The sequence below is a fragment of the Maniola hyperantus genome, chromosome 4 (genome assembly GCF_902806685.2).
Source record: "Maniola hyperantus chromosome 4, iAphHyp1.2, whole genome shotgun sequence".
In the NCBI taxonomy this organism is placed as follows: Eukaryota; Metazoa; Arthropoda; class Insecta; order Lepidoptera; family Nymphalidae; genus Maniola; species Maniola hyperantus.
Genome location: NC_048539.1, coordinates 6,432,941 through 6,447,382, shown reverse-complemented (window position 1 = coordinate 6,447,382; position 14,442 = coordinate 6,432,941). Strand labels below are relative to the sequence as shown.

Genomic DNA, 14,442 nt, shown 5'->3' with positions numbered 1-14,442 from the left:
TCTATTCACAAATGTTTAACTTTCCAAATTTTTAAAAATTTATTATTTCACCAAATAATTTGTTTTTCAAATTCGCGATTTTACAAAATAATAGATGATAAATTTATTATTCGATAAAATAACTAATTAACAAAAAACATACAAAAAGTCTGTTTTGCATACATATGCAAACCCCTATGCAACGCATCAATAATATCATGGGGCTCCTTTTTTCTGGGTGCGAAAAAAAGAAATAACCCACGAAGGGGATGGCGGGGTCTGGACCCTCTTCTAACCTAACCGTTCCGAGTCGGAGTGGCCCAAGTCCCGAGCTCGCTTCGCTTGCTCTTGATGGTGGGAGCGGGTGTGGATGAGAGAGACCCCCCACCATAGTGGTGGTCTCTTCTCGTCGACCGGGGCCCGTCGACGGAGCCCCGCTTCGCGGGGCTCCTTTTTTCTGGGTGGTAACAAAAGAAATAACCCACGAAGGGGATGGCGGGGTCTTACAGACCCCGCCATCCCCTTCTAACCTAACCGTTCCGAGTCGGAGTGCCCCAAGTCCCGAGCTCGCTTCGCTCGCTCTTGATGGTGGGAGCGGGGGGGAGGAAAGAGACCCCCCACCATAGTGGTGGTCTCTTCTCGGCGACCGGGGCCCGTCGACGGAGCCCCGCTGCGCGGGGCTCCTTTTTTCTGGGTGGTAAAAAAAGAAATAACCCACGAAGGGGATGGCGGGGTCTTACAGACCCCGCCATTCCCTTCTAACCTAACCGTTCCGAGTCGGAGTGCCCCAAGTCCCGAGCTCGCTTCGCTCGCTCTTGATGGTGGAAGCGGGGGGGATGAGAGAGACCCCCCACCATAGTGGTGGTCTCTTCTCGTCGACCGGGGCCCGTCGACGGAGCCCCGCTCCGCGGGGCTCCTTTTTTCTGGGTGGTAAAAAAAGAAATAACCCACGAAGGGGATGGCGGGGTCTTACAGACCCCGCCATTCCCTTCTAACCTAACCGTTCCGAGTCGGAGTGCCCCAAGTCCCGAGCTCGCTTCGCTCGCTCTTGATGGTGAGAGCGGGGGGGATGAGAGAGACCCCCCCACCATAGTGGTGGTCTCTTCTCGTCGACCGGGGCCCATCGACGGAGCGGAGGAGGGGCTCCGATTTTCTGGGTTGAAAGAGACCCCCCATTATAGTAAGCGGTCTCTTCCGTCGGCCCGGTCGACATATAAAAGATTTGAGTGAATTCTTAAAGTATTTATCAAACAGTTCATTTTATCAAACAATTCATTTTATCAAAAAAAAAAGTGCGATATGTTGTTTTACTAATTAACACGATTAAAGAAATCAATTGTTTGTCAAATGATATTTTATGAAATAACAATTTGTCTGGTAATTTGTTTTATCAAATGAATTATTTGTAGAAACATAAGTTTTATAACGATCATAAAACGATTCATAATTTTGCCAAAATTTGTTTGGGAAATGAAACTTTGTCATTTGTTTTTTGTCAATTGATCGGTCACCATTTTAGGGTTCTGTACCTCTAAGGGGAAAAAAGGAACTCTTAAATACCATTGTCTGACTGTCGTGTCTGTCAAGACAAGAGGGAATCAAAACCAATAGGATACTTCCCGTTGACCTACAATCATGAAAGGTAAGGTAGGGTAATATGATATAGCCTTAGATTAAAGTCTTACAATAAAATTGACAACATCTGTCAAAGTATTCCCCATACATGAGATAAGCATATTGCATCAACTAGAGTCACCAGCTTGCTAGCATTGTGGCAACTATAAAACCCGTGACCCTGCGCGGGAATGTATTATCAACTAATATCAAAATTGCTATTTCCAACTAATATAAAAAGCTGTGATAGCCTAGTGGTCACGACGTCCGCCTTCTAATCGGAGGTCGAGGAATCGATCCCGGTACGCACCTTTAACTTGTCGGAGTTATGTGCGTTTTAAGTAATTAAATATCACTTGCTTTAACGGAATGATAGGCCGAAACCTGCATGCCTGAGAGTTCTCTATAATGTTCTCAAAGGTGTGTGAAGTCTACCAATCCATACATGGCCAGCGTGGTAGACTATGGCCAAAACCCTTCTCACTCTGAGAGGATACTCGTCCTCTGTAGTGAGCCGGCGATGGGTTGATCATGATGATGATGAGAAAAATTATCAACTGATAAAGGACATATTAGTTGGTACGCGACAGGTCGAGATGGCAATCTGGGTGGGAACGCTCCGCACACGTACAGCCCCCGCGCTAACCCGGTGATGACGTAAACGTGTGCGGGGCGTCCCCCCGCCTCATACCCCGACTGCCATTTCAACCTGTCTCTTGCAGGGATTGCCACACGCTACGGTCTTGCGCCGCCGCCGCCTAGATACAGCGGCGGCTCCCTGCGACTCTATCTAGTGGTGGATCTTACAAAGCTGCGCTTTCTAATTCGGGGTCGCCATCCAGTCTAGCACCTTGAGAGTCTTGATACCCCAACTCTATCAGTGTCTGGATCTATGTCCAGCAGTGGACGTCTATCGGTTGACAATGATGATGCTAAAAGGCTAAAGGCCTTTACAGCTCATAGGAAGTATGACAGTAAAATAACGAGAATAGATGTATTGTAAAGAGACACTAACATAATGCACACCTCAAACAAATGGAACTAAAGGTCTAACTGCTTATTGTACGAGTGGTACAATCATAACAATTAGGTCGTATTCGCGTCAAAACATAGATGTTCGAGTTTCAATGAATATCCATAATTTTGGAATATTAGGGATACGTGCCAAATGTTAGGTATCCAACCATTGGGGTGCCAGCCAGGTAACCTCCCAGTGTGCCTGGGTGCTGCTGGTCCCTTTTGGATGCATCGGGCATCCGAGGGGAACAAACCCCGGTAACATGGCTAATAATCTCTCTTCGGGGATATTGTTAGCCATGGCTAATGACCTGGCAGGGGGAAGGTTTCTCCGCGTGTCCCTCTGACTAGCAGAGGGCGCAGCGGACGAGGCGGAGGATGGGACGCGGGCGACGTTCGCGGAGCGTGCAGTTGTCGCCCGTTGGGTCCCCGGGTTGGGAGGCACACGCACTTGGTCGGTGCGCCTCGGACGTGTGGTGTGGGGACCTCGTGAGCGGGGTCCCCGGTGGAGGGTCCGCCTCGGCGGATGTCGCTGACTGGGTCGCGGTGGTTTGCTTCGGCGTTCCAGTGACCCAGTCACCAGGCGACGCGCAGGAGTGCCGCTGGGTTTTAGTGGGTATTCCGGTCGCCTCTCGGCCGGCGAGTCCCACATACCTTCCCTCCAGTTGGTTAGCTGACTGGCTTCCAGGAGGGGGGGATGCGTAAACGCATTTCCTAGCGTTAAAAAAGGTATCCAACCATCCATTGATTATTATTAATGATAGGTAGGTATATCCTTTCAGAAATAAAAATTAGGTAAGTATACTGTATGGCCATAGACTGCCACGCCTCGCGGATCGGCAGACGTCACACACCTTTGAGAACTTTATGGAGAGTTCTCGGGCACGCAGGTTTCTTTACAATATTTTCCTTCACCTTCAAAGCAAGTGATTGCTCAAAACGCACATAACTCCGAAAAGCTAGCCCGAGATCGAACCTCCAACCTGCCGAATAGGAGGCGAACGTCTTGATCACTAGGCTAACTTCCCTACCCTTCTCATTATGAGAGGAGACCCGCTCTCAGTAGTAAGCCAGCGATGGGTTGATCATGATGATGATGAATTACTGTAGTGAACTACCCGGTTTATCGCGTGATTTTTGAGCAACTCTATGTTTGACATCCGTCAAACATAGAGTTACGTCAAACACGTCAAACGTATAATATATCGGAACCACCTGAGGCTTGCTATGCTATTTCAACCTGAATCTACTTAATAGGTAGTCTGATATTGATTTTCCCGTACGCCGTAGTAACAGTATAGTAGAGCTGAGTTAGGTGATAAACCGTTACTAATCTACATATATTTAGCATATTAATTTTTACGAGCTTGTCTGTCCATTTCTTATTCTGTTATAGTAGGTAATCCTACCTGTATAGCAACTTAGTGAAATTAGCTACCTATATATTTTCTTTTTTCCAAAATATTATGGTCTCCCTACTAAATAACAAAGGTTCCAGTATTTAAGCTACCTCCCACAAATGACAAAACACAGTTCAGTAGTTTGGTTTGATTATTTCCTTTCTTTATCACCATGTCGTTAGGCAACTTTGCGTGCATTTTCTTCGTATTTCTAGGATTTTCTAATCTTTTAACTAATAGGTAATTATTATAATATCATTTTTCCAACCCAATCCGCCCACTCTCTCTCCAATGTGCATTGTGTCAGCATGGTGGACTATGGTTTAAACCTTTATAATTCCTGGTATATAATTGTATATATTTATATTTGGTATATATTTATATTTCCTTTATAATTAGGTCCTTGCATGCAACAAATAAGTATAGTACGCAACAGGTCGAGATGGTAATCGAGGTGAGGACGCCCCGCACAACCGCACAACCGCACAGACAGCGGTAGTGCGGGGCGTTTCCCCGTTTCATATGCCAATTGCTATCTCGACCTGTCGCTTAGGTATACCTATACCTACCTACCTAAAAGACCGCACTCTTATAAAAATACCTACCTACTTATCTAGAAATGCCTCTTTTTAGAGATGTGTGAGTAATTACTAATTAGACGTGGAGACAATAATAGCACAGTACTTAATTGAATTTGCAATACAGTTCAGGAGCGTTCGAAGATGGTAATAGAGGCAACTGTACGTGCGGTGGATTCCCAACTTCAACTCCCCATCCAGACCAGTCACCCATTCTCTCACAATCGCCGGGACTGGTTGTGGTCTGCAACGAGGAAGGCGAGGAAACCTGCAAGAATCTTTGCCTCGCGCTTGCCACGGCCACGAAGGCAAAAGGACCTGAGATCTTGTGTAATAGACTTGGTAGCGCTATCGAGCTTAAAGTGGGTACTTTTTTATTATATTAAGTTAGGTACTAGTCGAAGAATGTTTACGAGCTCACATCGTATCTTAATGACGATGTAGTCATGGTTGAGATCTAATAGAGCGCACTTTGATACATAAGTTTAAGTGCATATAAGACACTGTCAAAATGATACAGCGTTATATTGCTGGCATAAATCTGTATTGTTTTCTGAATCTTAAGTCTGAGCAAAGTCAAAGTACGCTCTATATTATACATCTCAGCCAGATAGAAGTACGTTACTTTGAATTGTTTTGAAGGGAATTTATTTAAAAAAAGAAATTATCATTTAGACATGTGAAAAGATAAAAAGTTTGATATTTAAAGCGTCTCGTTCATGCGACTCTAAATTAGTTAACATCAATGTAGAGTTGATAAAATATTATTTAAATGTAAAACAAAACATGCATGTCTACCACAAAACAATTAGATTATACCTACTCTAACTAGGAAAACCATCTATAGATCAGAAATGTTCCTAGGCTGAATTTGCCTACATTATTTTGGTTGGATGTCTACCAGACCAGTATGATAAATAATATTATATATTCTTCTGCAGTTTTGATGCAACTGTGTTATGTAGGTAGATACCTTAGTTTAGTGTTAAGCAGTAGCACATAGCACATTGAATATCTAGTAAGTAGGTATGTTTGTTTCAGTTATCAGCTTTTTACAAAGCATGCGACAAGCCCTGGATCTTCGCCGACATGACAGCCGATGAGCCTCTTTGTTGCGAGAACTCGAAGGTTAAAATTTGTGCATCAGCTGAAGTCACCACCGTACAACCTGCTGTCCCGAAATTCGCACAAAGTTTGACAAAACTATAAATATTCAAAAAGGTCTCTGACATTATGTCAGGGGAGAAGCCGCCGCTAAATAGAATCTGAAAAGATCTATTTATAATTAAAAAAAAAAAAAAAAAAAAAACCTGCTGTCCCATAGTTTCATTGTTAACTGTTCGGGTACACGACATTTCTAACCTAAATTCATAGGTCTATAAGTAATGCTATTATTTCCACTGAATAGATTTTGACATTTAGTACTAGGTACCTACTTTTAGACCAGTTAATTATGGTTTAGGGATATGAGTTATGTGTAAAACTGAATTTAAGCTGTATTATTCGTTCTACATGTTCTAAGTCGAGAACCATTGGCAAATAGTAGGTAGGTATGTAAGAAATGTATTGTGATTAAATTTATATAGTTTTGTCTATTTATTTATTACTCAAAAAGCTAATACCTATGCAATTATTGTACAGAGAGGAAATAATAAAAAGTCTGTTATAATTAAAAATCACGTCTATTTACTAAATATTTGTACCTACATTGTTGGATCAAAATAATGCAACAAACCGAGGTACATTCATTTATTACCTATTTATTTAGTACCTATTGCATATATACTATATTCATAAAATAAGAATTTTTGTGCGAGTCAGACTCGCGCACCGAGGGTTCCGTACTACAGTCGTATTTTTTCGACATTTCGCACAATAATTCGAAAACTATGATTAAAATAAATAAAAACCTGTTTTAGAATGCACAGGTGAAGCCCTTTCATATGATACCCCACTTGATATAGTTTAATTTTTTTTTGTGTGATGTAACCAATGTGAATTCACGGTTTTAAGATTTTTTCCCCTAATGTCTGCTATAAGACCTACCTACCTGCCAAATTTCATCATTCATTTCATGAGGTCAACGGGAAATACCCTGTAGGTTTCTTGACAGACAGACAGACAGGCAGACAACAGAGTGATCCTATAACGGTTCCGTTTTTCCTTTTGAGGTACGGAACCCTAAAAACGACTTATATTTATAGTGATTAAATTTTAATGAAAAAGAATGAACATAAAAAAATAGCAAACCATTTTCTATGCAGACAGCACAAGTGATGAATGACACTTTCAATGAAGCGAATAAAGAAACATTTAGTACGCAGATTGCAGATGTGCACAAAAAGGTTAACATTGTGATTGAGAACTACTGCAGGACACAAAAACCCGACGGAGGCCAAAGGATTTCTTGGGATTCCGCAAAGTTTACATATTGCTTCTTCGAGATATAGAGTCCGCTAGTAGTTCGAGTTATAGAGCGTGATATGTATGACATAGCATCACAGGGAAATCATATTCATATCGAGTTATAGCATCTAAATAATTCGAGTTAAAGCGTTTTTTGTACTTCAGCGGAAGGGAATAGCTGTTAATTTCTTTGTCTTAGAGACAATTTCGAGTTAAACAGGTTGTACTGTAGATCTATTCTATTCAATTTGAGCACTATGGGAACCTTGGTGTAGCCACCATTTGAGTTTTGACAATTTCGTTAGGCATAATTATATTAATTAATAAGTAATACTGTGTATTATATTAACTAAAACTTGTAGTAGAATGTCTATTTCATCTTCCATGATATAATCTTAAACACAATGCAAGACCTGCTTTAGTGCATCGCGAAAATACGCCCAGGATAGATCAAAAAATTCCTTGTGGGTATGGAACCCTAAAACAGTTAAAACAGTTACTGATTTAACACAAATATTGAAACATCTGTTCATTAAGTTAAGTAATTTATATTATTTATTCGAAGTAAACAATGTGAACATCATATTGGATCACGAACGTAAACTCGTTCATTCATATTAGATGCGCTGAATGTTCGGCCGAATATTCGTATTCGGTACATTCGCCATATTTTTTCAGATTCGTATTCGGTTGATTTGCCGAATAACTAACGAAAATTTTATTTAAACACCGCCCGGCTCTTGCAGAGCGCCGCGCGTCGTACCGAACGTCTACAAACATGTTTACTGCGCAGAACTAAACCGAATGATTCGGACAGAAAATTCGGTTCGGTACATATTGGACTGGAGTGAATATTCGGCCAAACATTCGTATTCGGTTGAACCTATGTACATTCGACGCATATCTAATTCATATTATACCTACAATTACAATCAATATACGTATTACGTCTACGTACGTTTTACACGTCCCGCTCGCGTAGCTTACTTACAAATATTTCGCTTCACCGCTAGAAAATCTCGAATTTAAGCCCTGAGCTTTCTTGATAATGGACTTCTTTTGAGCTTCATCGAAACGGTTCACTTGCAAGTCCTGGTCTCGGCTGAACGGACGTCGTTCCTTCTTCTCTTCGTCTTTGTCTTCTTTCTGCAAAATCAAACAGTTTAAATTAATAAATTTAGTTTCAAACAATTAACAATCAGACAGTGACGAGTGTATGTGTGTGTGCGTGAATAACAATGTGAATGATATTTTTCGAAAGTGTTTATATTAGGTCAATCCATACTAATGTTATAAATGCAGAAGTGTGTTTGTCTGTCTGCTAGCTTTTCACGGCTCATCCGTTAAACCGCTTTTGATGAAGTTTGGTACAGAGATAGCTTGCATCCCGGAGAAGTTCCCACAGGATTTTTAAAAACCTAAATCCACGCGGGCGAAGTCGCGGGCATAATCTAGTTGATTGATAATTGTCAAAACATTACCTTTTTCTTTTTTTTCAATTTCTTTTGATGAATTTCTAATAAGCTTTCTTCTCTTCTATGCTTCTTTTTGTGTTTTCTAAAAAGAAAAATGCATCATAAAAATTAGTAAATTATGAAACACTCTTTTAAGACTGAAAAATCAAATTTAATACAAAATTATTAATTTCATAACTAAACTATTCGTCAAGAGGATTTTACCTAGCCGCTTTATCTTGTTCTTCATCGCGATTAGCAATGTGACGTTCCCTTGCTTCTCTTTGAAGTGTTGTACTAGAATCCTCTTCCTTTGGCATTCCTAATGCCTTCCGCGCTTTATCTTCAGGAGTGTCTGTCCAACTTGATCTTAAGTAAACCAAAGAAGTCCATTAAAGAAATATTTCAAACTTAATAATTAAAAATAAAGCATTAAATTAAATTCTTAATTAAAATAAACATCTTTCCCATACCTATCAGACATATCAGGACCTTCCTTTGCCCTAAAACTTCGGGCTTCTAGTCCCAAATATTTCGCTTTTCCCTCTGGCAATTCTAACATCCATTGTTCTCGTGATTTGATATTTGAGCTCTTAAGTGAATGCCCATCAAGTGTTTGTATTTTCATCACAATAGCTCTCTCTTCGAGACGCTGGTGAGCTTCTGACCATTTATGTTCAGCTCCTGTGGGTAGTGGTCCTATACCATCATCATCTGAACTTGAATGTATAACTTCATGAGTCATTTCACTATTTTCAGCCAACACTTTACGCATGTCTTCTGGTATTGATGGTCCTGTAAAAACATAAGTAAACTCAAATTGATTAGGTATATAGTTGTACAGGTATGCTAAAAAAAGCATTGTTTACTTACCTTTAATATGAACCTTTTTCTGCAAATGAGGAGGTAATGACGGTCCTTCAATGACAGGTGATATGCTCTTTTTAAAACGTTTTTCTAAATGTGGAGGCAGTGCTGGTCCACATGCATCTTTCCTTTGAACATCTGTGGCTTTTTTTGATCGTTTAAGTTTATGTCTTAAGTCATTTGGATCAATATCGCTTTGAGAATCGTCGCTCAATATTTCACCTTCTTCACTGCTCTCTTTCAGAATATTTTTTTGTGTAGATGTAACTTCAGCACTTCCAATTACTTTAGAAGACTCAGTATTGAGTTCTGGAATATCTGTTGTACTGGTAACTTCTACAGAGGCTGATGAGTCACGTTTGTCTTTGTCAGACTTTGAATTTTTTCTTTTATGTTTTTTTTTATGCTTCTTCTTTTTGGTTTTCTGCAACTCTTTTTCTAAATTTAGCAACTTGGCTCTAAGTCTCTCATCATCAGAAGAATCGATTTCACTAGATTCTTCAGATTTCTCTTTTACTTCGTCAGGCTTTTCTTTTACAATTGCTGGTATCATGTTATAATATGAGCCAGGTTGCACTTCTTCAGAAACATCACTGCTAGCATGTTCTTCAATTAAAATAGGGCTCTCGCTTTTCTTCTTCTGAACTTCAGTAGGTTTATGTACCACTGATTTTTTTGCTACAGGTTCTGGTGATGATAAATTCTCATTTCTGGATTTCTTTATAACTTTATCTGGACTTCTATCCTTTTTTGTAATGATGCATTTGATTTCATCTCTTATATTCCTTGTTGTTACTGGAGACTTATGAGATCTTGATCTTGAATGCCTATGTTTATCTTTGCTATTGCTTCGATTCTCTCTTGGTTTATACTTTGTCTCTCGGGACCTTGAGTCTCTGTAATGTCTGTCTCTAAATCTTTCTGTAGATATTTTACTTCTTTCTCTAGAGTACCTTCTTCTAGGAGAGTACCTAGAGTATTTATTTCTTTCTCTAGAACGCCTTTCAAACTTTTCTCTTTCACTTCTCTTTCTATCTGCATCTCTATTAAACCTGTCAGGAGATCTCCTGTTCCTGCCTGTTGATCTACTGTGTAAACTATCTCGTTTCAAATTAGGATTAATTGATTTGTCATCTTGGCTTTTCGTTTGACCTTTAAACCTGCCTGTTTCTGAATCACTGCTTGATTCATCAGTTAGCATATTTGCACCTAAAACCAAGAAATGGTATTTTAACTTAAAAGGAATAAAAAACTGATCATAACTTAAGTAACATTCTAGATTTATTTTATACATTTGGGTTTTATACTTAAACTATATTTACAGTAAATAATTGATATTATATGAATAATATTATATTCAGAACATTTTCGCTATTTTCTTAGCACTGTAACGGATTGATTTTAGGAAACCAGCTGTGGGAATTCCCTTCAGTGACTGTCTCACACTAGACTGCCATACCAAGTCCTTCAGTATTTGCCTCAAAATAACAGCACAATCAATATCATACGCTACAGCCCGAAGAACATCCTCCATATCTTGCTGAAGTCCTCCGTGATTCCAAAATTTCACTATTCTCTGTTGTGGAATCATAGGCAGCTGCATTAAATGGTGCAATTTAGTTTCAGGATGTATGTCCTGATGGCACTGAGCATCACCGGTTGGAAAATCTACATAAGCATGGAATTGCTGCAAGATTGGTCTGTAGAGTTCACGAAAGTTTAACAGTTGTGGCTGGACAATGTTTCGAACCTTGTTCTTATTTTCACCAAAGGTCATGCGGAAATCTCCAGCATAACTTAAATTAGATATTGTAAAGTAAAAGTCATATTCAGAAAAGGTCTCTGGTAATACCAGCAGGGCAGTATGAACAGCTGAGCGCAAATTAGACTGCAGAGCAATCTGTAGTTGAGAGCTGTTTGTCTTTTTAATAATCTCAACTGGCTTATGAAGTCTGCCCGCCAGATACAAGTGGTTCCAATCGAGAAGATCAGCAATTAGGTCTTTTTGTGATACAACACCATACTTAATAGTTACATTTTCTTCTTTTATGTCCACCAATGTGTTAAAGTAAACTTTTGCACCCCACTTCTCTTGAAATCTTGCAACAAATCCTTTGCCCAAAAAGCGAAGTGCTGAGTAGTGTGACGGGTTCATATCGATGTTAGCACCGTGCCATCGGTACGAGTTGTCGACGCAATATATTAGATCGATCATATTGTGCTTCTTCTGGTTGCCTATTTGAGGCTTGACAGCTGATCCATAGGCAAAACAAAAAGTAAAATTTTGTGGAAATTTAGATAAAATTCTGTAGTACAGAGGCGATATATCCTTCGCAGCGCCAGCTACTTTTACTGCTGTAGATGCCATTGTGGTAATTGTATAAAACGATAGTGGTTGTTTGGCTAACCTGTGGAATAGCTTCAGTTCACATATAACTTCACATGCAGAATATCTGCGTACCTAAATAAAGTTTTCGTTTGTAATATTATTTTAAAACGATTTATTACGACGATCAACCAAAATGAAAACACGAATTACGATTACACACATTACGATTTTGTCACAGACCAATAAAACCACCACAGATTAATAGGGATACTACGTATCAGATGGCTCACGGGCAAACAAATTTTGACACCCTTGAAATGCAGCCCGTGATTGGTCGATCATCTGTCAAACTCTATTTTGCTATTTCTCTACTAACCAATAGGATCAGATTATTTGAGCCAATAGCTTAGCAAGATATTTTTTTAAATTGCCTCCTTTGCGCGGCTCTGAATTCTAGTTTTGGATTTTAGAGGATTTTTTTCCTGCAGCTTTGGCTTCTTGTATTTTGAAATTGTTTTATTAGGTACCTAAAGGGTTTTTTACTTAATTAACCTAAATTAATTGATTCTAAAAATAAAAAACACATTTTATTTCAAGACATTTATTTATTTTCTTTTAAATCTTTTAAAACCTTTATTAAATATCGATATGATTTTGGCCCCTGTTTAAGTAAGGATAAGAAATTTTTTTTTCATCTTCTGTAAACCTTCTTTGTTTCTTCTTCTTTCCGCACAATCTTAATTGCATTGTGAGTATTTTTTTGGCAATTGGGTTCAATTTTTCCAATTTTTGATACACATTTTCACTGTCCAAGCTTTTTTATGTCTACGAATAAGGTTAAGAGTTTTTTGGGAAATCCTATATTTCTTGTAAAGATGTTTGCATTTTGGTGAAAGAACTTCTTTTAATGATTCTAGGATTCCTTCTCTTTTTAAGTGGCATGGTAGTGGAACCTGGAATTGCAAGAGTATTATATATAATTACAATATTGATATATTGGGTACCTATTATAAAAATTACATGTTTGATTTGATTTGCTCTAATAAGTATTTGCACTATGTGCATAATTTGTTATGTATGTGCATATTAAAAATATAAATAAATCTTGTTTATAAAGTACTAGATGATGCCCGCGACTTCGTACGCGTGGATTTAGATTCTTAAAAATCCTGTGGGAACTCTTTAATTTTCCGGGATAAAAAGTAAGCCTATGCTTCCTCCTCCTTCCCCGGGTTGCAACCTACCTCTGTACCAAATTTCGTCAAAATCGGTTGAACGGTTGAGCCGTGAGAAGCTAGCAGACAGACAGACAGATGGGACACACTTTCGCATTTATAAGATAAGTATGGATGGGTAACACACCGCGATTAATTTGTTAATTGTTATACACATTTAAATATTTCATTTAAGCTTAAAAATATAGTCTAGTAATAACTTATTTATGAAAATTTTGACCTGTAGTTAACACTGATCAATGAAAAGAGCAGATATCCTTATTCCTGTGGTTACTATATTAAGGCTATTAATAAATAGATGATTACCTGAGGAAATACTTTGTTGACAATCTGTAATCGAATATTCTTCTAATTTTCTTTTAAAAGTAGTGGGCAATCCTTCTAAAAAATAAGTTTAATGAGTACAAATAGGCAAACATCGATAAAAAAGTTTGATATAGTAAGTTATTTAAAACACTCCTAGGTTCTTTTATCTATCTCTTTTAGCTATCTTTCAAAGTTAGCAAAGAAACGACTTATTAGTAATATTATTATGAATATTGTTTCAAATAATAATAAATTATATTTTCTCACCTAAAAGCTCATTTTCACTTGCTGATTGTGATGTTTGCAGCTGTGTACAATAGTTGTGGTCATTATATATATTTTTGGAAGCATAATAATTATGATCAAGGTCAATCTTCTCTGATCCTGAAAGTAAATTAAATATTAATCATTTTAAAATTAAAGGCCAAAATTAGTGCTACACGGTGGTAAGATGATTCAGGCATAGAAATACATTTTCTTCGGTTTGGTTGTAAAATGTATGCTAAAGAAGGTTGTGATACATTGGACAAAACAACTGGACTGTGATTAGAGGAATGATGATATCAACAATATACAATACAAAAAGCCATGAAAACTTATTAGTACAAATTTCTTCAGAATCATGCAGTGGAATGGATGGAGTACCACTGAGGATCTCAGATTGCAGGAACAAAGTAGGAAATGCTGTTACTGCAAGACGAGATTTTTGTGTCACAAAACGCTTTTCAAAGTGCTTATGACACACTTGAGACTTATTTTTAAGATCTATTGTACTTTTACTTCGCAAAACATCACAATTTATATACTTAAGCCACTTTTTGAGTCTTTTGTCACACTGTGGAAACTTATGTAATATAGCGTCTTTTCGCGTACTGTTACAATCGGGAACACAGCACTTATAATACATTCCAATAAATTATATTGAAATAATGTACTATAATAACAATTGTTGCGAAGGGAACAGAAATTACGGAAATAAATCGACGCAACCACCCTGCTCAACGCTTAACAACAATAACAAAATGGCGTCAGGCAGGCAGCAGGCAGTGAACGTGTGTTATTGTATCGTTCTGTGGTCGAATCTGTCAACTTCTATTTTGCTATTCGCATTTGTAAGGGAACGGAATTTGTATGGCCGTGAACCGCCCGTGAAAACCACCCAATAACATAGGATTTTGTTTTTAGTTAGTTTTAGCAGATAAGATCATAGAGTAGGATATATGACAAAGCACTTAGTGTTGCCACTTGCCATGCCAT

At 38.5% G+C, this 14,442-nt stretch overlaps 1 protein-coding gene and 1 long non-coding RNA gene across 5 annotated transcripts; both read right to left on the bottom strand.

Annotated features, from left to right (window-relative positions):
- Positions 1–6,251: 6,251 nt before the first annotated feature.
- Positions 6,252–11,905, bottom strand: LOC117997182 (NKAP family protein CG6066). 2 transcript variants are annotated; one of them, XM_034985374.2, is made up of 6 exons: positions 11,724–11,905; positions 9,322–10,524; positions 8,922–9,243; positions 8,674–8,817; positions 8,476–8,551; positions 6,252–8,140 (listed from the first exon to the last, which is right to left on the bottom strand). In XM_034985374.2, the coding sequence occupies exons 2-6, from the start codon at positions 10,514–10,516 to the stop codon at positions 7,982–7,984; spliced, it is 1,896 nt and encodes a 631-aa protein (XP_034841265.1). In that variant the 5' UTR covers positions 10,517–10,524; positions 11,724–11,905; the 3' UTR covers positions 6,252–7,981. The 2 variants fall into 2 exon arrangements, with proteins under 2 accessions (XP_034841265.1, XP_034841270.2); XM_034985379.2 differs by lacking the exon at positions 11,724–11,905 and adding an exon at positions 10,708–11,717.
- A 335-nt stretch (positions 11,906–12,240) lies between these two features.
- LOC138402262 (uncharacterized) lies at positions 12,241–14,333 on the bottom strand. 3 transcript variants are annotated; one of them, XR_011236675.1, is made up of 4 exons: positions 13,831–14,333; positions 13,453–13,569; positions 13,186–13,260; positions 12,241–12,597 (listed from the first exon to the last, which is right to left on the bottom strand). It is a non-coding gene; the product is annotated as an uncharacterized lncRNA (long non-coding RNA). The 3 variants fall into 3 exon arrangements; XR_011236676.1 differs by having other exon boundaries at positions 13,992–14,333; XR_011236674.1 differs by lacking the exon at positions 13,831–14,333 and having other exon boundaries at positions 13,453–13,795.
- Between the last annotated feature and the right edge of the window lie 109 nt (positions 14,334–14,442).